The sequence below is a fragment of the Atheta coriaria genome, unplaced genomic scaffold (assembly GCF_025399875.1).
Source record: "Atheta coriaria isolate IRGN ID8LTWV9N9 unplaced genomic scaffold, Caltech_Dcor_3.1 hic_scaffold_9_pilon, whole genome shotgun sequence".
In the NCBI taxonomy this organism is placed as follows: Eukaryota; Metazoa; Arthropoda; class Insecta; order Coleoptera; family Staphylinidae; genus Dalotia; species Dalotia coriaria.
This window is the reverse complement of record NW_027045451.1, coordinates 6,789,846-6,817,420: the sequence shown is the minus strand read 5'-3', so window position 1 is coordinate 6,817,420 and position 27,575 is coordinate 6,789,846. Positions and strand designations below refer to the sequence as shown.

General features: G+C 35.8%; 2 protein-coding genes and 1 long non-coding RNA gene across 4 annotated transcripts; 1 reads left to right on the top strand and 2 right to left on the bottom strand.

The window, feature by feature from the left end:
- The first annotated feature begins 227 nt into the window (after window positions 1–227).
- LOC135798069 (dentin sialophosphoprotein-like) lies at window positions 228–26,779 on the top strand. 2 transcript variants are annotated; one of them, XM_065310753.1, is made up of 7 exons: window positions 228–301; window positions 420–1,694; window positions 8,792–8,978; window positions 17,505–17,719; window positions 17,927–18,018; window positions 23,282–23,474; window positions 25,038–26,779. In XM_065310753.1, exons 2-7 carry the CDS (start codon window positions 425–427, stop codon window positions 25,316–25,318), a joined length of 2,238 nt encoding a protein of 745 aa, XP_065166825.1. In that variant the 5' UTR covers window positions 228–301; window positions 420–424; the 3' UTR covers window positions 25,319–26,779. The 2 variants fall into 2 exon arrangements, with proteins under 2 accessions (XP_065166825.1, XP_065166826.1); XM_065310754.1 differs by having other exon boundaries at window positions 278–1,694.
- On the bottom strand, window positions 19,811–21,780 carry LOC135798070 (cytochrome P450 6j1-like). Its single transcript, XM_065310756.1, has 5 exons — window positions 21,538–21,780; window positions 21,235–21,472; window positions 20,838–21,127; window positions 20,426–20,772; window positions 19,811–20,361 (listed from the first exon to the last, which is right to left on the bottom strand). The coding sequence occupies exons 1-5, from the start codon at window positions 21,726–21,728 to the stop codon at window positions 19,943–19,945; spliced, it is 1,485 nt and encodes a 494-aa protein (XP_065166828.1). The 5' UTR covers window positions 21,729–21,780; the 3' UTR covers window positions 19,811–19,942.
- On the bottom strand, window positions 23,281–24,239 carry LOC135798071 (uncharacterized). The gene is made up of 2 exons (XR_010549656.1): window positions 23,743–24,239; window positions 23,281–23,673 (listed from the first exon to the last, which is right to left on the bottom strand). It is a non-coding gene; the product is annotated as an uncharacterized lncRNA (long non-coding RNA).
- Window positions 26,780–27,575: the final 796 nt, after the last annotated feature.

Sequence of the window (27,575 nt, the reverse complement as noted above, 5' to 3'; positions counted from 1 at the left end):
TTTTTTTGTCAGTGAGAGCGACAATTTCCCGGGTTGCGTTGTTGTAGAATGTATAGATGAACAACAAGTGTGCGAGGCGGTTGGAGCGTGAGTCTTTCCGGGGCGCAGGTTTGTTCTATCTTCGTCAGTTGCGCATGGTGTTGCGTGAAAAGATCGTTGCGCGCGGTACAGCGGGGCGCACGGGCGCGCGCTCGCGATTCGCCCTCGTGTTTTCCTCGCTTTCTGCCGCCGACCGAGCCGACCGAAGGATAATCATTGGTGTGCCAGTTGCCGTGGAGTGCGTTACGGTGCGCATCGACCGGTGAGTTCTTCACTTACGATAATTTATCATAGACATTTATTTGTGGCTTATCTTTATCGCGCGTATAATTAACTAAACTATCGCAAATTGATTGTGCGCTTGTTGTTGTTGCTGTTAGAAGCCATGAAAGTCAACAAGTCAACGGGAAGTTTCTCGCGAAACGGATCGTTGCGTTCGCGCCGATATACAACTTCAGCGGCGAACGCATCATATTCATCGTTGCCAAGTCCGTTGCCGCCAAAGAGTCCTACAATTAATTACCAATGTACTGTTGATCCGCCAGAACAAGCGCACAGTTACTATAAAAAATCGCCAACTTCACCGAATTGTTATCCGCGTTCGCCGCGGTCGCCGGCGGCTTACATGGCACAATCATCTTCGCAAAAGTCACGCTCGCCGTCGGCGCAAAGCGATCGTCACGTTTCGACTGGCTTCGGGCAAAAATCACCCAGTGGACAATTGTCACATCATTCGACATCGTCCGATCATTGCGTTTTTGATTTTGTCGCACAAAAGTCGCCAATACTCACACCGAAATCACCGCGTTCACCGCGTAACATACACTATGAGTCCGGAGACTCACCAGCTGGTTCACCACCGCATACTTCATCCGCGTCGAGTGGGAATTATTTCAATTTCAATCTGCAATCACCGCCCAAGGCGAAGCTCAGCAACGCGTCGAGCCCAGCATCGAGCAAAGCATTCCACACACGCCAGCAGTACCAATCAACCAAAACGGATTCATCCAACTCGACAAAATCTAGTCTGGAATACGCATCGACGAAAAAGCACCCGAATGGCGATTACCAAGATATTGAATATAAAGTATGCAATTCAATCGACTCGGATTCACAGCCGAGCAGTTCGGTAGATTTTCCCACGTGCGTTGGGTACAGATACAATTCGGAACGTCGCAACGCCAGGCACCCGATGCTGAAAGAGAACATCAGTACCAGTGGCAGCACAGTCACAGCCGGCGGTAGCAACAGCATCACCAGCGGCAACAGTAAACCAACTAAGCCCAAATGTAACATCCGCACGAATCCGGGATATGACGAGCGCTACTCCTCGAGCAAATCCATCAACGAGTACAACAAGAAGAGCAAGAAAGCGCACAAGTCCTTCGAGATATGCAGGAAGTCCACCAGCGACCTCACCGACCTAACCGACGAGGCCGCCAACACCACGATGACATCGTTAAGTCGGCCCAGCTCGCCGCGACGCAAGGGATCGGTAAAGAGCGGTTTGGCCTACTTGGCGTCGCGGCGCGGTTCACGCGATTCTGTCGCCTCCAACATGTCCAATGTATCCAACGAAGACATCGGACCTTTGAACTTTCAAAATACTGCGCGTGGACGTCAAAGAAGGACTTCAAACTTTTTGGAATTACCAGGTAAGTAAATTTAAAAACCTTAAAATTTATAAGAAATGCAATAAACCTTTTTGAATCGCTTAGAAAGACCAAAATATCACCAAATTGTATTGTTTTACTTTTGCTGGTCTTAAGCATTCAAAATACGAATTTCGGAGACAAATTAAGTTTCGAAAATAAAACAATTCAACGTTTAATACAACAGAGAACGAACCCGTTTGAAAAGCCAGCGCGTACGTCGATAATAGCATTAAGAATGTCGTACTTATCAGGCTTACTAACAAAATCCCATTCGGAATCGCCGTGTCTCGCACCGGAATGGAGTAACATAACAGACGGGCGTCGTTTACAAAGGATATGCTCGTGATTAATGCGATATCAACGATACAAGCACGGATTCACTCGAATATTATCTGCGTATTGTGCGGAGGCAATTCACGTACGTGAAACGTTTGTGCGTTGGGCTTTACAGACTAACTAATGCGTACAAATTAATTAGTGCGCACTGAACATTCCAATCCGTATAGAGAGGTATTTGCATTTGATTATTGCGATTCATATTTTATCTTCAAACAATAACAATAAGAAAACATTTTGTTTATAATATTACATCTACCGAAGTTGTCATCTTGGATCTACATAGGTTATCACTACAAGTTGTTTAATTAGTTAGTAGTTCCGATTCAAATTACAGCACGTGTTGTAATTCTGCAACTCGCAAACTCGCTTGTTATTTGTTTGCTAATGGAAATGCGACGCAATGAAACATCGAATTATTTATTTGTCAAAACGTGATTAATGATTAATGATGCGAGTTGAATACAATGAGAAGTTTTCTATTTACACAATTCACTAAATGGGTTTGTCTCGAACCACATTTCAGTGGTTAATTTAATAATACCTTCAAATGTGTGTTTTTTACTTTACTCGGTGGTTACAACTTACAACGTGGCACAAATAATAAATGACGCCAGCGCACACGCATGAAATTCTGCCTCTGGCGGTGGTAGGAAAGCGTTAATCATTTATTTAGGCGGTACGTGTGTGGGTAAATATGAAACGCGTGTGTGTTTGGGTCCGGCCGGACGTCTCTATTTTAACTACCTATCTATCGGGCGAATCTTCCCGGCTTTTTGGGAGGAAATTTCATTTCGGCGCCCGGTTTAAGAGGATACGCTGGAAAATGTGGGTCGTGTGGGGGCCGTAAAGTAATCTAATGGATCGTGTGTGCGTGTAGGTATATACAGCGGAAATTTTGAGTTCACTGCAGTTACTTATTTTATGTGCGCTGAAGAAACCTGTTGCGCGTTGCGCGCCTTGAAAACGGAAAAGGGATGAGAATATCTAATGGCTCTTCTAAAATATTTCTTTAGCGAAATGTAGACCTTTGATATGCTAATATCAAACGGGTTTGCGTTTAGTACGTTATAAATTTCCACACAAAATTATTTCGACTTTTATTTTCCCCGAAAATGTAAATTAACTATTTGTGTGTTATTAAATCTGTCAACGTGAGATGATCAATAATTGTCCCCGTAGTAATACCTGCAGAATGTGATTGGGATGCACGTTTATGACACGTGTTTCGATTATCTGTCCACGTAACAGATCCTCAATTCCAATTCTGCTTTGTGCTCAACTCATCACGTGCCCTAAGAGTATCCCAATTAATTGTACATTGAATAGTTTACACCACAAAGAGGCGGATATTTTACGCAATCAAAATTTGCATAAACTTTATTTGGAATTGATCAATTTTCGTAATTAAATTCATTGGAAAGCTTTCATCTTACTTGTTGAATTCAATTTCAAACGAAACTAAATGAATAGTTGATATTTCGCATTGAATCGTTCTGATTGCAAAGTCGATGAAAGCAGGCGCGCCTTGAAAGCGCCACTCCAAGTTTTTTTTTTGTTATATTTACAGATAGAAATATTGATTTTATGCCAGACTAACTAAAAAATTAATATTTTTGTGTTTTTTCGTAAATATTACCATAACATCACTTAGATATATGTATACTGAATTTATTTACCTAATAACTTTTAATTAAAATTTTTAATTTACAGATATTTATATAAAATATAAATATATAAATTGTGTAAATTTTGGAGCATGTGGTGTTTGTCAGAAACGCGTTGGCTGATGAAGGGAATTGTTGTAAAGCTTCGAAGAGACCCTAAACTTTTACGCTCGGCGCTGCGCCATGCTGAAATACGTTCCGCACTTAGCAATGATTTACGGCGTGTAACGTTGTTTCCTTCGCATATACTTATATAACTTTCGCTGCGTTTTCGAATAAATGGATATCTGCGGTCGACCGCGTGGGAAAGGGAGTGAAATGTGTTGTTCTATTTTGTTTGCGTGAATTCAAAGCTTCAAAACTTCAAACATTTAGCGCATGACTTTCTACTGGACATTTAATTAAATGTATTATTTGATAACTATTTAAAAGCACGTTTTTAAACACTGGTGCACTAAACACCAATCATTTTTTTAAACTTAATAAAGATTTAATTTTTTTATTAATTACTATTAATCTATGCCGGTTTGAGACGTAAGTCATATAAAATCATATACGTATAAAACACGTATAGTATAAAATCATGTCACTATAAATATTGCACGTATATGTTACATATATGTATATTTTTTCTACTTCTACCTTTAAAGCACAAGTTTTTCCACGGTTTTTCGATACAAAAAGTGACACTTTACACACGGACGGCCAAGACTGTGAGTAAAGTACTTTCTTTATTCACATAGATAATGGGGCGGAACCTGCTCCTTGCCATGATAAGGTATAAAATACGGGAAATGATAAACGTTACTTACTTAATAAAAAATTCAGAAAAAAACTTTCCGTTTACAATACGACCACGCTTGTAATATAATTAGTATTAAATAATTTAACATTATTTTGTAAATGATGTTTTTCCGCTTTGAAAACGTAAATCGTTGTCAATCTTAGCCGCGACGTCATACACAGCCACCCTAGCATCGCTTGCAAATTATATTTTTTTATGCATTTTGGGCAGCAATGTAGGCGGCAGTGGTGGCGACAACCACACTAAAATAATCCTTTTAATATTCCAAAGTTTTATAGCATTTGGATGAATGGTTTAGGCAGGCATAGTGAATACACAATCAAACAAACACCCATTGTATTTTATATCTTTGTATATACAATTATTCGATGAGTGGGCATGTGAATGAACACCTCCTAAACTGCTGAACCGATTTTGATGAATTTTTTTGTGTGTATTTCAGTGGATTAAAGAATAGTTTTGATGCACAATTAATCCAATGAAAAATGTTTATCTAATTAATTCTTTATATATAAATTTGTGGATGCGTCGTCACACGCGACATACCAAATGCCAATTAGATTAGTTGAATATTGCGATCTTCATTTGTCACCAAGTTGTTAACTGACGGACAACTTCCCGAACGTGGCAGTCTAATTATCGGGCTCGGACAATCCCTAACTCCACAAATTGTTGTCTTGGATTGTTTTAGTGTGAATCTGGCGAAGAACGCTGCAATCGCTGTGCCTAATAAAAATTCAAAATTTTTGGAATTATTGACTTTTTTTTTAATACTAATGTAAAACGATTTTTATTTTTATATTTTGTGTGCTTACTTTTTAGAAATAATACGCTAAATACATTTATGACTGCGTTTTAATTAATTTTAATTAAAGCTTAAACCAATGTACATAAAACCTTTGTTGGTTACGCAAAAAGAGCAGATTTTTACTTTTTTATTCTTAAATTTCTTCATCTAAAAGCAGTTTTAGTCTCGAAGGCACAGCTGATATCTAGGTTGTACGCAAACGAACGAAAGGTAAAGTTTCAAAGTACACTCATGAAGTGGCGGTAGAGGCCACAGCAGCCCGGCGCATCCACTCCAATCTAACCGCAAAAAGGAAATTACATAATACAAGGCATTCTTTTGTGCGCCTCCGCGCATGTACCATTGCTCTTTTAGCAAAGGCCCTTCTTTCAATACGATAGCATGATACGTGCGCTCATTTTACCGAATGCATGAGTCAGCAGGCTTACGTAGGTTTTTATTAAAATACCTTATTCGTCATTTTTATCAGGAGAAACACATCAAAAAGTCGTTTTTAGAGTGTAATGAGATTTTCGGTCGTTTTCGCCAGTTGCGCCAAGTGTGTCACACGAATTCTTTGATGATTAATACCTACATTATGTGTTATTAAGGTATTTTCACTGCGCTGTGTAATGTATGACCACTTGTAGGAGTCTGCGCTGATATGCAAATGTTTCCACGCCGATGTGTCGTGATATCTTGGCAGACGCTTTGTGCCAAAATGGTCGACATGCGACACACGACTAGAAACTTGTTTTTTTTTTCTTTGCGATAAAGAATACCGTTTTATTACGAGTTTGCACGCCAGGCTGAGAACACGCAAGAAGTCTTCCTTGTACTCGTTACGGCTACGGCTACGTAAATACTTTGGTAGTCATTTGCATGGGAAATCTCATTACATAAGGAACAGGAAATAAAAACGTACGCGTGTTTTTGCTTAAAATAACTGTGGTGGTAAGTTAGCTTGTGTAAGCAAACGGTTGACGTAGGTACCTGCTTGATTTGATGACGTACGTTTGCTTTATTTAGTTTTTGGCTAATGGAATCATTCTATCGTATTTATAAAATTTAATTATATCACACCTAGTATGTGTGTAATATTATAAATGCAAATGTAAATGGGTGACGCTTATACTGAAATACTTTTGGTATAAAGATACTTTTGAACCAAGGAAGAGCTAGTAGGCGACTTTTTGTCGTAATATTATAATTTTCTAACGTAAAATATTAGATAAAAGTTGGTATGTAGTTTCAGTCATAGTTATAGTTAAATAATTTCAATCACAATGCATTCGAGTGCATCATTAGCATTTTTATTTTCTTGTCTTTGAATTAGGTATCTTGAATTTTTCATCTGAAATTGTTCGGAAAATATTTTATGCACAGTATTTGAAAAATGTTCATCTTATATGCCAAATTATTCATAATTACTTTCCAATGAAAGCAAAAATTTGTGTTTTTTTAATGGTGCTTGTGTCGCTTCGGTGCGCGCTCTTAACGCTTTATTAGTTTAATAGTAAATTAAGTTTATCACAATATCCCACATGGTTCCCAAGCGCGCATAAGCTTGATATTAATAATAAACATCATAAAACTTTGCGCGTATGCATCTAAATAATATGGGGATTAAGTGCGATAAAGTTCCATTAATGATATCAAGCGCCAGTCAGTTTATAACATTTTCGACCATATGATGCTAAAATGCTGCAAATACTTTACATTTAACGCGTTTTACCTTAATAATAATACAGTTAGGCTTGATTTTATAACTACTCTTCAAAATTTTACAAATAATCAGATTATTATCTACATAAAATAGTACCCCTTAAAAACTTTGTATTATCTCATCAATAAATGATGTTTTAAATTAATTATCAACTAAATTTAACACGATTTTGATATTAAAATGAAACAAATATTAAAAATTTAAAACATGTAAATTAATGTTATTAAGATGGATGAAGCACACGCTATTGTCGATAATTGGATTAAGAAAATCTTTTCCTTGCATAATTTTTCCTCAAGATTTTTAAAATTCTTAATTCAGCAAGGAATGGAGATAAAGCAACCAAAAAGGTCCTGAGAATTGGTCCAGTTATTCTTTAGCAGAACAATACCGATTTTGTTTTCTACATATAGATGTGGTACAATAATTATACTAGGGATAAAATATGAAACCAGTTACAGTTGTTATTTTTAATTTTCTAACGGACGGGCAGTTCCTAACTACGTTCCCGTAATTATGCACACACATACGCATGATTATATACCTACCAATTATTAATGTTTGCATGAAATTTAAAACGCGGCAAATTAAAGGGCTCGGTATGATAAAGCTTATTGCACGGTGTGTGCAGCGCAGCAAGCTGTCATCGCGTTGGCCCGAGCTTGTGTTTAACCGTTGTTTTAATGTCTGTTAATTGCTCGTTAGTTGTGACATCGTATATGCACGTAATAAAAACACACCTTCCCCACCCCCAGCCCGACGTCTGGTTAAACGTGACGCATTAACGAAAGCGGCTAACAATATTTTAGCAAAAAAAATAATAATTACACATTGCGGTGAAAAATAAGACGGAATTCTATATAAAGGCAATTTTCACCTTTTGTTATAAAGGACAATGGCGTTGTGATTTTTCGGAGAGAACCTTCCGTGAAAAGCCACGTGCGTCAATAAAACGCGACTGGTGGGCTGGTAACAAGAATTCTTCTAAGCCCATTACGCTCCTCACAGTAAATGGTTTTCAAGTTCGAAGTGACGCAGATTAATTTACACTTCTAGTGGCTGTAACGGTTCTTTTGTTTCGACGTAGGCGTCGATATTAGATTATATAGGTTACATATACATGTACTTACCTACCTATATTTCTGTTGTTCAGAAAAAAATCTTTATTAAAATGTTAGCAAGTTGTTCAATGCGCACGAATGCGCAATTTCATCATTTTTTTACGTTTGTTTGTTTATGTATTTTGTTATCACGGACAACAACACAATCAACATCCGTCGGAGAAGATCAAACGCATCAAACTTGGGCCCGGAGATGAATGTCAAACAATTTGCGATGCTTTTCATTCCGAGCGGAACAATATAATTGAGAAATGCAACGTTATTTCAGCAAAAATACAATTTTTTCGTATTAATCAGTTGCGGCATTTTGTTATTAAAATTTTCTGCACACAGGAATATGTTAATATAGGTAGAACTGTGTGCGAAACGCTGAAAAATATTTACAATGCATAAATTCAATCAGGGCATTCGCATACTATGCCTAATTGAACAATTATTCGGTCATCCATTTTCATTTCGTCCACCCACGTCTGCAACCAGCGCTAATACTTCATGCCGGATTAAACAATTTGCACGGCAAATTAAACAGGAAGTCATGCATACATTGATGAGTTAATTAATGATGGAATTGATTAGAAGTTTGCGTAAGCAAACTCGAAGGGTAATTCCGGAATATGAATTGCTATATTTATTAATTTCAATCTTCTATGCTTAGTTCCAGATCATATCAGACCAAGAGTATGCTCGTTGCCGGAGAAAGCATACAATCCCAGATTTAGTGATGACTTATACCGATTGCGGACGTTCAGCATAACGAATAAGGGTGGAGTCGTCAACTGTGGAGATTCGATTATTAATCGACGGTCGAAATCGAATACGAGTGTTAATTCTACTACAAGCAGGTAAGTTTCTATGTTTATGGTATGCAGTGTTGTGAAAGATAAACTAAATTTCATGCAATTCACTTTGAGAATTGAGAATTGTATTTATGCAAATGTATATAAATATGTAGCATGTTAATGCCAGCCAAGAAAAGTTTTGATCTTTAAAATTTTGCCCATTATGCATTTTATTTATATACTGCTACCATTTGAGGATAGATAGCTTTAAGAAGCACATACGTTCGCTGCAAAGAAGTTTATGTTGCCAATTGTGCATTTTCATTAATGAATACCCATAGATATTTGGAGGCACGTCTAGAGGACAATAGTATGTTTCGTCAATTGTATGATAGAATCAGTAAGCGCACAGTTGTGCATAAACTACTTACGTACTTAAATATAACGGTATATATGGCACTAAGAAGCCCTTATATGCAACAAATTCGCAAAAGTAATTTGTTAGTAGATTTATTCACGTATGTAGCCTAACTAATTAGTTTCTCATTGTCTGCACCTATTCTGTGCCGAATGCGTTAATTAGATTATCAATTTAATTTGAAGAAAGATAAGTGCTAAATGCATATTAAAGCTATTTTGTTTCGAATTACATGACTATACCTATGATTGAAGTTCCATATTAATTTTTATCTTTTAATTTAACACTCTTCTAACTATACTTTTGAAACAATAAATTTATTTTATTTATTTTCTTTGATCAAAAATATCTTTAGATCAAAATATAAAAAAAAACATGTTTCCAACGTCTAGCGTACTTTTCATTAATATTATTTTTAAATTATTCACAAAACAAAATTGGTAGTGGTAGATACATATTTAACCTTACCATGAATAAAACGTGAATCATAAAAATAATACTTGTGTAAATAATTTTCAATACATTTGCTTTTATATTAAGGCGATCATTCTTCAACGAAAATCTAAAAAAAACTCTACTTAAGAAAATTGCGAAGACCTCTCGAAACGGAGAGCACATTTCCTCTATCGGCTCTATCAGCCGCTTACCAAAAGACATTTCATTACGTGCGGCTGAAAGGATTCGAATTTGCATATCGGTTCGTGTCCTTCTCTTTGCCACTCTTCGCCAATATTCTCCGTGCTTCTTTGTGGTGACGATAGCAGAATCATTTTAATTAAACCACTGCCGATACGAAAATTGTTTGAATTCTTTCAATTATTTCGCATTAAATTTATCTTCCTTATACAATATGCGGCCGCACTGAATTTACTGAATATAATTTGCATAGCCCTCGCCCCGGTGCTTTGTCCTCGTTGATATTATTTCAGTGTGACGGCAAAACGACAAAGAACTCAAATTGTTTCCACGCTCAGCGGAATAAAATAAAAACACGCGCACAACTTGAGTAGTACCTACGCTCCACTTTCAGAAGTCATTATTTCCAAGTTAATAAAATAAAGAACGCGTGGAGTGCGTGGTGGAAATTTTCTTCTGTATTCCTTTCTATGTTTACTGGCTGCGATGCGCACCAAGTGATATAATGAGAACTGAGAAATCGTAAGGAGCGTAATGTTACAACAGTACAATAAGAGTCTTACAACGGATTTGTATTCACAATGTTTGCTTTTTATGAATTCTAAAGGCCGATTACAACATATACCGACGTGAATATATTTATGACGTTAAGTTTGAAATGCTTTAAATGTTTATAAAATAAACGCTACATGAATATGGTAAATTTATTTAAAATTTAAATAGTAGATTCGTAGGCTTTAGTCCTGTTTTTTCTTTTTACTTTCAATAATGTGCTTTGACCTACGGCACATTTTCATTACCACTTAATTGATTTCATTTAGCTGCGACATAAAGTGCAGCTTATGGGAAACCAATAACCAACCAAACGAACGACACACGAAGTCGCAGCTTAAATGAAGTGAAACGAACGCGTTCAGATACACAGATACATGAAATTGAATAGCGTGCTAAGTGGGTGATTATTGAGGACGATTTGCTGCGAATGCTGTGAATACAGAGTTGGTTTAGCCATAAAATCCGAAACATTTTCTTCGAAATTTTACTTGAATAAATACTGTGCCAACCCTGGACAAATACGCTGTGTTCGTATAAAGCGGAGCTCGGGTGTGAAATAATAAAAGTGCGAAGTACACTTCATGATATAAAAAAAAGGACACATCTATGAATGTGTAGACGGGTAGACGTGAAGTGTTTAATAGGGTTGTTAGTCATACAAAGTGCATTTAACTTGCTGACAAATTGCTTCACATTCGAACACGAGTAGTAGGAACATAGAATAAATTTATTTATTTTATCTGGGAGTTTTGTAGAAGTTTGATTTTTTCAATATTTTATCGGAAATATAAAGTTTGTTTAAATTTACTACTTGCGTTTGGGGAATTTTCGAACGTAAATATTGTATGAGTCTGCCAAGTTTATAAAATTGATTATAAACTTAGCCAAAAGATATAAAAGTTATGTTTATAGACCAAATTGATAAAATTCAACAGTAAAGTACGTTGAGCTTTTGTCCGCGACTTTATCCACGTAGATTTTAATAAGAAGTAGCGGAAGTAATTACTTTCTTATTTCTTGGGCTTACGTATTATGTGAGTCGGCACAATAAGATTCAAAATCTGAATTGGCATTATTTATACTAACTATAATAAAATAGTCTTATTCATTTTTATTCTTTATTTTACTTTTATTAAGTTATATTTTTCGATGTAGTCTAGTTGTTTTTCCTTGGTCAAAAATATATTTTTCTACTTCCACCTTTAAAGTGGTATTTTTTTCCACGGTTTTTAGACATAAAAAGTGGTACTTTAAACACGGACGGTCAAGACCATGACAAATGTTCTTTACAAATCTTTACAAATGTTTCAAATAAACCAGCAAGTTTCCTGTTACATTTATAATATTAATTTGAAATTATATTATTATATTATAAACAATTTCTTGTCTGTTTCTTTTGATATAAGTATTATACTTTTCAATTCAATATTTACATTTTTATTTTATATTTCTACCGTAAGAGGTTACCACAAGTTCTGTAAGTTTCTATATTACACCTCGTTGTTATCAAACTTCTATCTCTAACAGCCGATTTAAAACACTCGTTCATGTATACATGTGAGATAAGACGCAATTTATCGTTATCTCAATTACATTACCAGCTGCAGCAACAACAAAAACAGTTGTGCACATCACACCACTAGAGAAAAATTGAAAATTAATTCAATTATCTTTGTGGAATGCGGCTGCTTTGATGTTTAATTGGGTTTTGATTGCACTCGACTAGACACTCCACTAAAGTATTCGCGTTTCTTTGAAATACCTATCAAGAATTCAAGTAAATAAAATTAATTTTAGTACGACCGATACGAACGGGCGATTAAAAGTTTGTCGGAAATTTAAAATTTACGTCAATATTGATTCACTGTTTCCTCGAAATTAATTTTATTTCATATCTCATTTTTATTCGTTCTTAATTAGTTTTGTTAAGTCGTTATAATTCAATTATATTTTTTAAGCGTTGTTATACCCATTAATCTGTATCAAGTTCAGGCTAGTTTTAATAGAAAACAGAATATTGTGTTTTTTTCAGAAATAAATTTACTATCAATCACTACCTCTCCTATTGTTTTTTTTTATTTGATAAATTTCATTATTTATCAAGAGATAAAAAATACTTGAACTAAACTGCATACTGCATTGTTTAACTTTTTAGAGCATAAAATTGAATATTTGCCTTTCGATTCATATTCGAATTATGGCAATTAAAATGAATTTGCAATTCGATGGATAAGCTGTTCGGTATGCGTCCACCAGACTACTGCTCACTCCACGCAACGAATAATGTTTGCGCATTAACCTGAAGTCCGTGGAATCTCGCGTCTGGCAGCGTAATGAAGTTTTTTTTTCATCTACTCCCTCAACCACTATTTCCAGTCTGGCGTCGGGCGTCTATTTGCGCGCTGAAAATGTTTACACTCGATACAGATTAGCCCACCACTTGAATGCAAAAAGAAATTGACTACCGCACAATCTTAATCTACCTACTGCATATTAATGCATACTTTTACAAAATAGATTATATTCTTAACGAGTTTTTGTAACGTCGTGCGCGTTTTTTTTCTGCGACGGCATAAATTGTGGTACAAAAAGTGTAATTCGTGTAATTTTTCAGGTGGACCACAATTTGCCTAAGCCGTTTAAGCATGAAATATAAAATTTGAAAATATTATTTTTAGTTAAAACTAAAATCCAGTTAATTATGCTTACGTTTTCTCATAAATCATTTATTTACACTCGGAGTTTGCTAGTTGATTAGTTTTTGATTAGAATTTAATGTATTTTTATTTAATGCAATTTACTCATGTTAAAAATATATCTAACCTAAATATGTAAAGTTTTAAACTTTGTATGTGTTCGTAAATGGCAAATAATATTGGAATATGATTTGCGATACATATAATGTTTATTTTCGAGATGTAGCGACTAAAATGCATAGCTTGTTCGTCCATTTTGTATTCGTATGTGGTATGTATTAAGTGCTTATCCCATTACGCTCCATGTGGTGTTCCTGTTCGTGCATTGGCATTACATATCGTTCCATCCACCCCGTTCGGCACAATAGCGTACATTATAGATTTTATGTAAATCCATCGTGCACAAGTTCACCTTAGTTACAATTCCGATGGCAATCTACCGGATCTAATGCGCGTACCTTCAACGTTTGTCCAGCACTCGCCGACTGACTGTTCATTGTAATTGATACGTCGGCCTCTTTTTGATTGATGACCGTTATCTCTTCAACTTTAGTTGTATATCGACGATGCGAAAATTTTTGAGATGGATCGATTTTACGTTCAGTTTACTTTGAAATTTAATCAAAAATCAATACTATAGTGTGGATAAAGTATAGTATTATAACACTTTGTTAAATTGAGTTAATTGAGATTGTTATCTTAACATTTTCTGTGACAAATTGTTTTTTTTTTTCTGATCGATTGTGTTATTACGTAAGGTAATTTACTTTATTGATCGAAATGTGGTATTTTACTGTATAAAATAATTTTCGTCGAAGAAAGTGACTGCAAACGTTCATCGGCAACTTTCACACTTGACGGAGCTTGCAGTCACTGCATGCTATTTAAGTACCCTCGTCGGCACTAAGAAAAGCTTTCAAGAAAATGAATATTTTCCAGGTCGTATACAACAATGTCTCGTAAATAAAAGGCGTGCTAATAAAATAAATATAAATCAAACCATTAGAACATTTATTAATTGATGCGAATATAGTATAATAATTTATATATAAGCATTTTTATGCAATAGAATCATTTGTAGTTATGTTTGGAAAATAATTGGAAGAAGGATTTAAATACTAATTTTTTTTGTTTTTAGCGTTCAATTTAGTTTCGGTTTCAATAGGTCAAAAATTGAATAGCTGTGAAAAACGTTGGTTCATGGCCGATGGGTATTGTTAACGTTTGCTCTTTCAAATATCCTCTGGGATCAGGGAATTCGAAAAAAGCGCCGAGCTTTACAATGTTTGAACCATTAAACAAAAAACATTTAGTACTGTTTTGTATTACGCTTTTGAATGCTTTGTGATTTGTTAAATTTAAAACGTAGGTACCTGCCTAAACGTGAAACCTTTCTTGTACGTAAATGTTAATTTCATATTAAAGCACGAACGCCGTTTAGCATTTTCATGCTATTTGGTAAAGCGCGTCGGTACAATGCTTTTTCGACGAAGCAAGTTTTATAGTCCGGTTTTGGTCGATCGGAACATTTGAATTGCACTTACGAATGCGTAAACCGCTAAACCCAAACGTCGTAAATACGCGAAAAGCTTTTGAGCGTCGCGACGTGAATTCACCGTTGTTGCGTCTGGTGCTTTTAGTATGCTGTACTCGTTTCGAATCGGTGTAAAAGATGCCGAAGTATTTAGCACGTGAGTGGAATATTTTAAGTCACACAATGTTTTTAGCCATATCGTCGCGTTATACACAGCTATGAAATAATATGTGGTCATAATATGTGTATTAAAAGTAGTCTATAAAACAAGTATAAAACATTTCAGGTCAAACTAGAATTTTATCGAGTTAATATCCAATAAATATTCATGCGGATAGGTTAATTAAAACAATGTACATATAAGTATAACTAAATTTTAATATTTAATGAAGAAAATTTTGATTTTACGGTAAAATTTACAACAACAAAATAAATCAATTATTGTTTCATTGTTGAAGCAATATTAATGCATAATAAATTTACATGTTTAACAATTATTAAAACTTTTGGGTTTTGATGAGAATAATAATTAAATAAAAATAAATCGACGTTTCAGCGATTTATACACAGCTTAACTTAAAGGGAGTTAAATAAAGCATTCAACTTTATAGGAAGGATCAATCTTAGTCATAGATCTTGAACGGAGATGCTAAGATGCACTTATTTGCATTGTGGCGAAGGTGCTAGTTGTCAATGAGTTAACATGAAGTTAAATGGATCCATTCGTGTTCGTGTGAGATTGTATGCAATCACCAAGTTAATCGGTAGGCGTCAGCGAGTGTGCATTGAGTTATATAGGTACTTACTCTCATGCTGTGTGATAGCGTTGAATTCGCAGATTGGGATTCTCAAAATATAATTTATAAGTATTTTAATCATGATGACACTTAAAACTAACCCCTAGCCGCATACTACATATTTTTAATACATTATTATTTTATTGTGGCAATTTTTGTGACAAAAAATCTACTTTTTGTTTGTCAAAAATATCTTAAAACTAAAATTTATCCAAACTGGTTCAGTGGTTTTTGCGTACTTCACAAATAAAAAAACAAACATTTGCATTTATTACGTTTGTCAGAATTAATAAATTAGTTGCAAATAAAGTATAACAAGTATTATACATGTTTTATAAATATTAATAAGCAAATGATGTATCATGTTATTTTGGATGCGTTATCTAGTTATTGATGCCATGATAACAAAAGTTTGTAGTTTATATACCGTGGTAATATACGTTTATCTATTCAATGTGTCGTATCTGTGCTTTCAATGGTTCATTTTCCGGCCAAACTGCACCCGTTTGTGTGCCTTGATGCAGACCTGCATACTTATATTACGTCCTGTTTTTCTGGCTGCTCGTTTCCGCTTCACATTTTCGTCGTTATCGCAATCGAGTGTTTTTCCTTTTGCGCTGACAGCTCTACCGAAAAGGCTCGCGTTTCGCCTGGGACCTAGCCCTGCTGCGTGATGCGTGCGTTGTGCAAAAAGCAGACAGCAGACACTCTGGCAACAGTTGACGCTCTTTTGCTTTTTATTTTGCCAACCCACCATTTAGATGCGCGGCTCAACATTGAAGTATCCCTTGAAATACTCTTTGCGGCGTGCCTCGTGGGAGATTAGAATAAAGTTGAATGATGGAGTTTGAAATTATTATATACGATTCCAACTGATGATGGTGTGCGCAGTCGGATGCAAAAGGAGAATAATGTATCATATATTTGATTTTGAATATTTTGATTCATATATTTTTTTTAGTAGTTTTATTGAAAGTACAAGCGAATTACCGGGGAGTATAAGTGAATTTTGTACATTGTGTAATTTGTAGGTGAATACAATATCGATTCTCCAAATCACATATTTACGATCAATCGTTCAACAAACGGACAAATATCAATGAATCGATTAGGATTCCCGTCTCTACGATGGGCAAATGTGCAATAATAGCAATAACTTGTGTTCTTTCACGTTGCCAGCTCTGGTCTCGGCTGCGTAGTTTATTTGATTTCCTATGGCTTTCTCCATTGTGTGTTGTTTACTTTGCGTGAGTGTTTCGAGGGTTGCTCCATAACTGTGCCTGGTTGCTACTTCTTTCCAATTCTTTGCTTTGTTGATTTTGCCATCCGGCGATTCGGTTTTATTGATTTATATGCGCACCAGTGGCAGATACACATGCGTCCGCCAGGATTTCTTCCACAATAAACTTTTTCAATTGAATATTCAAAACAATTTTATAAAACTTTTATTATTTATGCGCAAAAGGCATTACGGCTGCTTTATGCGCATTAAACGGACGTGAAAAGTAATAAAACAAAATGAACAATAAAACGAATAATTATTCGCAAAAAGATGCACGCGATTCGCACGCTGGGATAGAAAGGATTTGTGCGTTTTTATTTGCCTTCTCCGGATTAATTATAACGCGTTCTCTCATCAATTTCGACGTCCAACGTTCCAGCTGCGATTCAAGATTTGACTTGGCAAAAGTAATTACTGCAACGAATGTACTGAACTTTTAATTAGTTACGGATTATATGGCATGGCAAAGAACGTTTGTATACGGAATTGTTTCAAATCCAGCTGCGATGTGAAAAGGCGCAAGAGTACTTGAAACACGCTGAAATTGCTTTGCAAGTTTTTAAAGTTATTATCTATAAATACACATAAAACGAATTTTCTGTAGGCGTATGAATTTTAGTCAAATATTTGTCTCTGTGCCGTTTTTTACATTTTATTTCATTTTCTTTCAGGGCAAGTAATGTCTCAGGTGAGAGATCTCCGTTTGAAGGCTCCTGCTGTGGCTCCGGCTATCACACCGTCGACTCCACGCCGCTGGGCTCCCCTGAAGAATTCGAAGTTCCTAAATATCGCGTTGTGATGCTGGGCGACTCAGGCGTCGGCAAAACCGCGCTCGTGTCTCAGTTTATGACATCCGAATATATGAATACGTACGATGCCAGTTTAGGTAAAATTGGATTCTCTTGTTCGTTGCGTTGACTCCAAATGTACACTGTGTACAAGATGTTCCGAACTGAATTGATTCAACCTTATAACTCACTACAATACTACATATATTTAATTATTTTTATTGGGAACGTCCTGTACCCAGTCAGTGCAAATTTGATATAAAGCAGATGCGAATGATCCATTACTTGTTTGTTTCTGTGCGTAGATGATGAGTTTGGCGAGCGTACCGTTTCCATATTGCTTGACGGCGAAGAATCCGAGATGATATTCATCGATCATCCATCGGCAGAAATGTCTGTAAGTACAAGTTTGATTGACATTTTATTCTCAGTTAAATGTATTTTATGCGAACCATACTCGCGTATATATAGGTAATATAGATGAGAAAGAAACAGTCTCAATTTTTGCAAACAACTTGAAAGTAAGTAGATACAAATTGAGACAAAATCAATTGATCATTGGAGGATTTCATGTGCCATTTGTGTAACTTTATTTACAACAATTGTTTCCAAACTTCCCAATAAGCACTCAATCAAATTGAATTGAATTATATTTTTATGTTTTCCAAATGTGCAAAGGTAGGATATAAATGTTGCGGCTAGAAAACAATCCGGTTAGGTGCTTCGACAGATAGAAAATCATTTATTATTTTCGTGTCGAACGAAGTCGAACTTTGAATACAAAAGAAATACCGACTTGATGGATTTGCAGGGGACGCGTAATTTTTCTAACGTCGGACGGATGAGCGCCCGTGCGGACATGCGAAAAGCAAAAACTTTATTACATTTCCTCCTTCGTGTGATGACTATATCCAACGTAGCGCTGGTTCTTTCATCGGGCATCAGCCGTGACCATAAAAAATCGAGTGAGCGAGAAAAAAACCAGGCAAACGAGGACAATACGAATCCAATTCCGCGATGGCGTTCTATATTTTCGACAATCTCGAATCCTTTCCGCAAAGCGGACTTCCGGGCAAACACACGCCGACACAAGTGGACTTAATTCGCTCACGCTGCTCCACATTCAAGTATTTTTTCTTTCTGTTCTACTTCGTTGCGTGTATGGCTTCAGAGTCACCGAAACAGATAAATACTTTTGTAAGCCACTTTACTCACTTCGTTTGTTCTAATTCGCTCATAAAAAGGTTGAAAGTTGGGTGTGTAAGTAATGTTGAGGTGATAATGAAAGAAACGTGCTAAATCCATATTATATATACATAAATTCTTATTCTACGGTAAATAATTTTTATTCACTGAGCAACAACATTAAATATTCATACAAATCAGCCTATTTCGGAATTTAGGCTTGACGCACGGTAAATATCCCCCTAAAAAAACCTAAATGTGTCGATGGGGAGCCGGAAAACTGGACACTAATGAGGGCCGCATTTACATATATTCCGACATAATAAAAAGTCGCCATCGTCACCGCTATTGTATTGACTCTATCGGCCATCGCCGACCTGTCATAGGCAGGGCACCAACCCAACTCGTTTATATCGATTGGCATAATTTTTTCTATTAAATTCTTTTTCATGCAAAGCATGAATGCATTTTCATAACTATTTATATATCACAGAAAATTCATTCAGTTCGTCGGAAATTATTTGCTATCGTTGTAGTATGCACAAGTGAATATAAAAACAAATCGATAACATGTTTGATAAAGTGAGGACGTATGTAAATATGTTTCAGTAAACAAATGATATATTGCTTAACAATATAAAAAAATCTATACAGGGTGTAATAATAATGTTAACCTTCAAAAGTTATCAATTTCAAATGTTGTTAACATTGCTCATTTTGATAAACTAAAATTAATTATAAAGTTGAGTGCACTGACAACATTTTTCGACTGGATTTTTATCATAATTTCAACAACGTTAATTAGTTAACTGTTAACACAATAAGTTAGTACAGGCATGAATATTTATACCAAAATGTTTTTTCCGCTTGCAAAATGTGAGAAATTTTATTTTCCCTGTATAACTAGTTTTGATCATGTGTAATCTAAATAAGATAAACAATGACGTGAGCTGTTGAGAAATAATTGATATTATTCATAGGAAAGTTAATAATGAAACAATATGTTTTGCTGTTTTAATATTATCTTATCAAGTTTATTATTTCACAGCTCAAACAGTGTTTGACGTTTCTTTAGAATAAGAAATCTTTGGGACATTTCGCAACAACACAACTTACAAACTATAATAGGATACATATTAAACTTTAATGGCATTAAGAATAACTGGCGCGTGTGGACATCTATACAGGACTTTGGGATCAGTCTTCATCTGTTTCACGTCGCACGCTTCATTGGCGACCACTTCGAGGTGATAGTTCTCGAGAATGCTGCACAAGTAGACTTTGAACTGAATCAGTGCCAAAGGCATTCCTATGCATTTCCTTGGTCCAAGGCCGAATGGCAGGAAGGCGTTAGGATTCCGTGGCTCGTGCTCGTCCAACCACCTCTCGGGATTGAATTTCAGAGGTTCGTCATAGTAAGCGTCATCTCTGTGAATGGCATTGATCGGAATGATGATTGTCGTACCAGGTTCAACAATTAAGTTGCCAGGCAGTTCGTATTGTTTCGTGCAACGCTTCATCAATTGCGGATCAGGATTGTGCAATCTGATGGTTTCTATTTTGAAAGATTATATCAAATTATTTCTTTGATTTGATGGTATTGCGAACAAGTGACTTACCATTGATGACAGCGTCCAAGTATTTCATCTTGTTCAATTCATCATAACTGATTTCGCCATCCTTTTTGGCCGCACGGATTTCTTCACGGAGCTTATTTTGGACATGTGGGTGTGTGGCCAATTCGTGCAGCATGAACGATTTGACAAGGCTAGTATTGCCGACAGCATCGTCAAAGAAGCCAGCGATCTGAGCCATTACATCGATATCGTGGAAGTTTTCATCAGTTTTTGTGAATTCGCACAGACTGGTCAAGAAATCGTTGCGGACGATGTTATTCTGCTTGCGGTATTTCACCAAATCGCTCACAAAGGTCGAGTAGAAATTAATGGTATGGTCATCGTACTTCCTAACATCAACAAAAATGTTATGTGTAAAAATATGCCTGTTGGTATAGGATGATTGTTTGCTTACTTGATTTTGAACGCGTTAGTAAACGTAGATGCGACTTGAATAAGAAGACCAGATAGGCCGGAGATGTAGCTGTTTGAGTCTCTTCCGCCGCGGGCAATCTTCAAAAACTCGTCGTTATCATTTTCGAAAGCCTTGGCGTTAATGCCCAAGCCGTAGGGTAAAACCAAATCGATGGTGTAGCGGATAGCCAACTCGTAGGCGTTAAGGGTTTGACCGGCCAGCCTTTGCTTCTCGATGTATTTAGTCACATTCTCGCCAGAGGCCTTGATAATCGGGTAGTTGGCACGGATCTACATAAATAAACAGTGCGTTAATGCAAGAAGATCAGCAGATCGCGGCTTGAGTGGAATTAATCGATTAGCCGCATTATGTCGAACAATTAATACACCCCACTCACCCTGGTAAGAGAATAATTCGTGGATAATCTTTTGCGTTCATCCTTCCATGCGTCGCCGTACTGAGCAAACGGGCACCTGCCTCTAATCGGATCGACCTTCTTATCGATTTCCATCTCGTTCTGAAGGAAATGATTAAAGTCGGAAGTGAGGATCGTTTTGATCAGATCAGGGTCGCGGATCATGATGGCCGGCTTGGTGAAGATGTAGCATCCGACGAATTTGGCATCTTTGTATTGCCTGCAAAAATTGATTAAGAATTAGTTCTTTTTCTTTTATGCCGCTGTTTTTTTATACAAGCTTACTTGTAAATTTCCGTCCACAAATCGCCGAGATGGATTTTCATCAGCAACGATCGCAGGATGTTGCCGAAGAGCAGCGTGGGCTTCGGGCTGGGGACATTGCGCTTCCGCCAATACTTGTATTTGAGCTCACAATACAAGTACAGCAGGCACAAGGAGAGCGGCACCGAGAGCAGGAGCGCGGCGAGATACATTGTGGAGTTGCTGTTGTTGCGAAAACCAAAGTGTATACTGAAAAACAGAATCGCTTGGCAACCACTTTTATACGTGAGGGCAAAGCGACTCGAAGGAGCACACTTCGAACTGCGACATTCGCTGTATTGTTTAGCCCCCTCTCTCCGCCGCCGCCCCACGCTTATTTATCCAAGTTTTTAAGGCTTTACGATTTTCAGCGCGTATTTTATAATTTGCACACGATTTCGCAAGCGCAATTTAACGCGCAAATTATCTACTGTTGCTAGCAGATTATTAATAAGTAATCAAGTATCAGTGACATTTTTAAAGTGTGTACTTCTTTCCACACTTATCACACAAAAACACACGCCATTTTAGCGTTTGATTCGGCCGAATGCAACAAAATTATCTCATGACGTTCGATATCATCAAGTGCTCAATATGCAATTATTACATTCTTTGATTTCACGGGCATAACAACTTATCGGGCAACAAAGTTCATGACTTCATTTTTCTTTTGGCTTTCGGCGTCACGTTTTGATGTAATCAGAATCGTCGTTGCAAAAGTCAAAATCGTGCGGCAAAGATGCGTGATTATGCTAGCAATTGGCAAATCTGCTGTTATCAATGTTTTTTATTGCCAGTCTCGTGTTAGGTTTTTATTATCACAATTCTACAAAATTCAAGTGTACAGGGAGTCCATATGACTACAAAGAAATGATGTAACAATTGATATAAATTGCACCAAGTTAATTTTAGCATATGCTGCATTTAACACTTAATAAAATTTGCGGAATTTGATAATAATACGTATCACTCGCATACCGCATGAAATTTTACAAAAAAGCATGAATATTCTGTTCACCATGAATATTAGAAAGTCGAATCATATTCATTTCATGTTATTTCAGCCGCTTAGAAACAGATTGATTAAAAAGGCGCCAATCGGTTTTATTGCAAGAATGTTATCAAATTATATTAATTTGGTTGGAACATTCGAGATAATAAAACCTAAGTAACTAATATATTTGTAGTTATTTGGTAATTATAGATATTTTTATCATTTATTTATGCTAAATTTCCAAAAGAATGATTTTTGAATGTATGACGTTTAGATTTATTTTGATAAATTAACAAAAGTTTGTTGACGCTCTCATTACAATAATTGACGTCCGCTGTCGACATAGTAAACTCGTTTTGATTTGAGATAAAAACATTTGAATGAAGTTCAATGCGTGCGTCTTGAAGTACAATCAACAAACATCAATTCTAACAAACATTTTATGTAAACGTCTATTGTACTAGTTGGCCGGCTATCGCTTTATTGGTACATATTTAAAAACATCCAAAAATAACTAATCATCGTGCATGTCCCAATAATTATCGCACCATATTAATTGGTTGTGAGTCGCCACACACCCAATCGAGACAAGTTTTTACTCGTTTGTGCTTGTCCGATCATACGATTTCTTACGTCACCCCCTTATCGTGGGTTCCACTAAGAATGTTTTTCTGTAGAAGTAATTTGTGTTTCAAAATTATTCTATCGAAGTTTATTTTTTCCTGTGCGTAGGTAGAAAATTCGCTCAGCACCTACGAACCACATGCGTGCGTCGTTGTGTATTCGATAGTGGCTCGACCGAGCTTTCACCATGCGGAAGACACACTGAATTATTTGTGGCGTGAAGGATACACGCAGGACAAGAGTGTGATCGTCGTGGGAAACAAGGCCGATCTTGCACGCTCGAGGATGATCTCCGCCAATGGTGAGTAATTGAATAGTGTGGTCCTAATCTAAGACTCTTGCTGTGTGTGCGTGTGCGTGAATGGTTAAGACGTTACGCAATTACGTCTCCGTTCTTTATCCGTTCGAGCGCAGGATTAACTATATTAGTCGAGGAGGATTTGCCGTTGGTAGATTGCTCGTTGAGTATCTTGTTTCGGCTATTTCCCGTGAAAATTAAGCTAAATATTCGTTGAGCATTGTGTAATGTACGTTTAGTTGCTCATAAATGACGTTTTTATTGTACGTACCAAATTATCAGCATATTTCCACTTCTGTAATCCATTTTTAATTACGCTTTGCTTTTTTTATAATCAGTTAACAAGGTCAAATGCTAAAATACGCGACAATTTGAAATGTTATCAGCATATAGTAACTTTTTTTTGTTTTTACATGTTTTTAAAACAAAGGAGTCTTATTATGTTTGGAAATCAAATTTAAATAAACTTGTTTGTTACAACATGATTGAATTTATATATGTTTGTCTGCTTCATTTTGAAATACGTTAATATTTATTCTTTTATTTGCATAATGGAATATAAATTGTTCTTTTTGTTTATTTTTCTATTCAAGTTTTTGAGATACGTTTACGATAACGGATAAAACAAAGTTTAGAGAAAGTGTCAGCATTGACCTGTTTTCACATCTACCTCCAGGTCTACAGTGCAACTAGTTCAAGGATACGCTGATGATTCCAGAAAACAAGTGTTTGCAAGAGCGGCATGCTAGAACGTATTGCCTTTTAATACTTACTCATTTCATTCAAAATGTAATAACGGAATGTCTTTGATTTCACAAAACCAGATTTCTTTTCTATGTCTTGTTTAATTTCTCTGAACACATTGTTTATTTTACATTTGTCGTATTTACAAAAAAACTACTTGAGTTACAGGTAATCCGATTCTGTTCGTCGTATGAAATTGAAAACTAATTTCGTTCGTTTCTATCGGAGCCAACACGCCCGGAAGAGAGAAAACAACAAATCGATTACGTTCTGATTGAACGAAAATGAATTTCAACTTTATTTATTCGGTGGATATAATCGAACCGAACGCCAAGTAGGAAAAGGCATTCGACGTAAATGTCCCCTCCTGGCAGTAAAAAACGTTGTCGAGATTTTGATCTATTATACTTATTTTAATACAACCACAACGCTGGTGTGTGAAACTTTGAAAATATTTTTAAACATTTGCGTTGCCGAGGTGTTTGCCAATCGTGCGAGCATGTTTGCTTATAATTTAAGCAAAACTTTTTGTGCGGGAAACCGCCAACGTAAGATTCTATGCTCGCTCTCATTGGCGTGGTGCATCTGACACCTGATGAAAGTCGAGAAAGTCTGCGAAGTTTGGAATTATCCCCGCACTTTGCAGTAGTTCAACTTGAACGCGACGTTGAAATTCAATTTCAATTTTATTCAATTATTGGCGTGTTATTGAAAGAGTCAAGTTTAACAGGGCCCTAGCTACTTTTCATATACTTTAATGAAAGAAGCATTTAATTTTGTAGTGTTAATGTTGATTTTAATAAAAATTTCTTCTATTTTTAGATGGCAAATCCCTTGCCGTCTCTCGAGAATGTAAATTCATTGAGACGTCAAGTGGTATTCAGCACAACGTCGACGAACTGCTCGTTGGCATCCTGAAGCAAATTCGACTACGCGAGACGCGCGATAAGAAGAAAGCCACCGGGAGCAAAAAAGAGCAGCACAATAAGCTGCATGGCTCCAAGACTAGCCTCAGTCTGAATATCGCGCGTGAAATACTGCAGAAAATTTGCCTGAACGACATTAGCAAATCCAAGTCCTGCGAGAATTTGCATGTGCTCTAAACTGTCAACTGCGATGAGACCACTACTGTTGGGCTCGGATGTCATAAAGCATTTCCTTGTGATATTAATTACTAATGATTATATTGAATACAAAAGAATCTTCCCCGTACTTGCATTAAATCTAGTCTAGAAATGTGTATACTTGATTTGACCGCTGTAAAGTCAATAACATGATGTTATCAGTATCATAACTTTTTAAAAATGTTCGATGTACGTACGTTTCCTCTTTTTAAACGTATTATTGTTGATTTTAAGCCAGAGACTTCTAGACTTCGACATTTTAAAGAAATCATCATTGTGACTAAAAATCAAAATGATTTTCATACACATTTTTTTAATTTTCTACAATTTTTTTTTATATTAACTCAAGAATCTATTTTTAATTTGTTTATTATAAATGTACCTTTAGAATTACGATATTGTAAGCATACCATTGGTTATATGTTAAAATAAGTTCCATTCTGGGATATTCCATATACCAATTATTATCTGTTACTTGAATTGTCGTTGTTTGTCGTTTTACATTGCTTGCTGGAAATTCCCAGGACGTACATTTCAAGTTAAATACAAAGGTAGCGGCTGCAAAGTTGGCCAATGCCTTGAAAAATGTAGTTGACGAGGCCTAAAATACCTAGTAGCAGGACATTTCTTCCAAAGAACGTACATATTACGTGGAAGATAACTGCCCTTGCAAATATATAATTGACATGTAAAACGTAATTAAGTGCAAACGTTTATAAAACATACCAACATAAGCACATTCAGCTTCTTCAAATTGAAGATATTTACTAATGTTCTTAAGTTATGTAACTATCGTATTTTATAGCTTTATTACTTCCGAACTAATGTACAGATGACTATGACTGATTTTACTATTCATTTTTTATAATCTTCTTACTGTTGTAAACGGACAGATGTTTACATTTGTATTCTGTGTTCAGGTTTAATACTATTTATAACTTCATATTATTGAATATTTCTCTACCTATCAAAGGAAAGCAATTTTTAACATTGAGGAAAGCTTTGAAGGAAACTTAAGGAATCGTTTCCAACATAGAGCGAATACAAAAATAAAGTAGAAAAATAAGCGGCACAATAAGTAATCAAATTCAATTGGCGTGAATAATATAATAATTATAGTTGTAGGAATAACAACGTAGTAATAAATGAAATGTACATTTATATATTTTCAGAACCGAAAACTAATTTACGAAGTTACAAAGAGTAATCAAATTCTACTTAATCTATACATATCTTATCTTATATTCTGCAAAATATTTAATATAAAACAATATAAACAGCTAAGAAATATCTTATATATTTATCTACAATTTCTACTGTGACAATCAATAAGTAAATTGTAAGTGTAATTAAAATAATGGCAAGTCAACAACAGAGCAAAATATATTGTATTGAAATAACTATCATACCTGTAATGGAAATTATATGATCCTAAGAGCAGTTGTGTTTGTTTATGTTTCACATTTACCAGTAGTGTATAATGTGTGGTATCTAGTTTTATATTCATATTGCAAGTTGTTTTATCAAGTCTCTATCTCATTACTTTTGGCTGTCGTTTTCTGTCTTATGTGCAATGTACTCGTATTACCGCTGCAGACATTCGATACGGTTGGAGTGACGATTTTCTCGGTTCGATTAAACCATGTACATCAGTAAATCACACTATTTCGAGTAACAATAAACAAGTAGTGTGGGCTACCAATAAGTCGATTTCCATATACTTTCCTATACTTAACATTAATATTAATTTTAACTGTAAAAATATTGCAGCCTGTCTCGAGCTTCGTACAGGAATATAATTTATCTACTTTCACCTGTAAATGGTGACACCACAATATTGCGTAGGTTGCGTAAATTATGTTCGTAGTGGTGCCTTTCTTAAATTTTATGTAAATAACTACATCTCAGTGCCATCTCGTTTCGAATTATGTATCAAGGGAATCGGCATCCGCTCCACACAATACATTATAAGCGAAAAGCTAACGATTGATCCTGCGTGGAATCCGAAAATGAGTGGCTTTCTGCTGCTACGGATTTACCTCAACTCAATCCCAGGAAATTAAACCACCTCAACATTTTTTTGGTAGAGATCATCCCTAAGCGGGAGAACTCATTAGAAAGACATTTCTAATAAGAATTTATAAAAATATAGTGTTGACTCCCTGAGAGCCGTCCCAAAACTTAAAAATATTTGAAGTTCTGACCTGCACCTTCAATGAGAAATGGAGTACACGAA

Coding starts and splice junctions, on each gene's coding strand:
- LOC135798069 (XM_065310753.1), top strand. CDS start 425: ATGAAAGTCAACAAGTCAACGGGAAGTTTCTCGCGAAACGGATCGTTG. Junction 17,720..17,926: donor TACGTACGATGCCAGTTTAG/GTAAAATTGGAT, acceptor TTCTGTGCGTAG/ATGATGAGTTTGGCGAGCGT. Junction 23,475..25,037: donor GAGGATGATCTCCGCCAATG/GTGAGTAATTGA, acceptor TTCTATTTTTAG/ATGGCAAATCCCTTGCCGTC.
- LOC135798070 (XM_065310756.1), bottom strand. CDS start 21,728: ATGTATCTCGCCGCGCTCCTGCTCTCGGTGCCGCTCTCCTTGTGCCTG. Junction 21,473..21,537: donor TTGTGGACGGAAATTTACAA/GTAAGCTTGTAT, acceptor CAATTTTTGCAG/GCAATACAAAGATGCCAAAT. Junction 20,362..20,425: donor CTTGGACGCTGTCATCAATG/GTAAGTCACTTG, acceptor CTTTCAAAATAG/AAACCATCAGATTGCACAAT.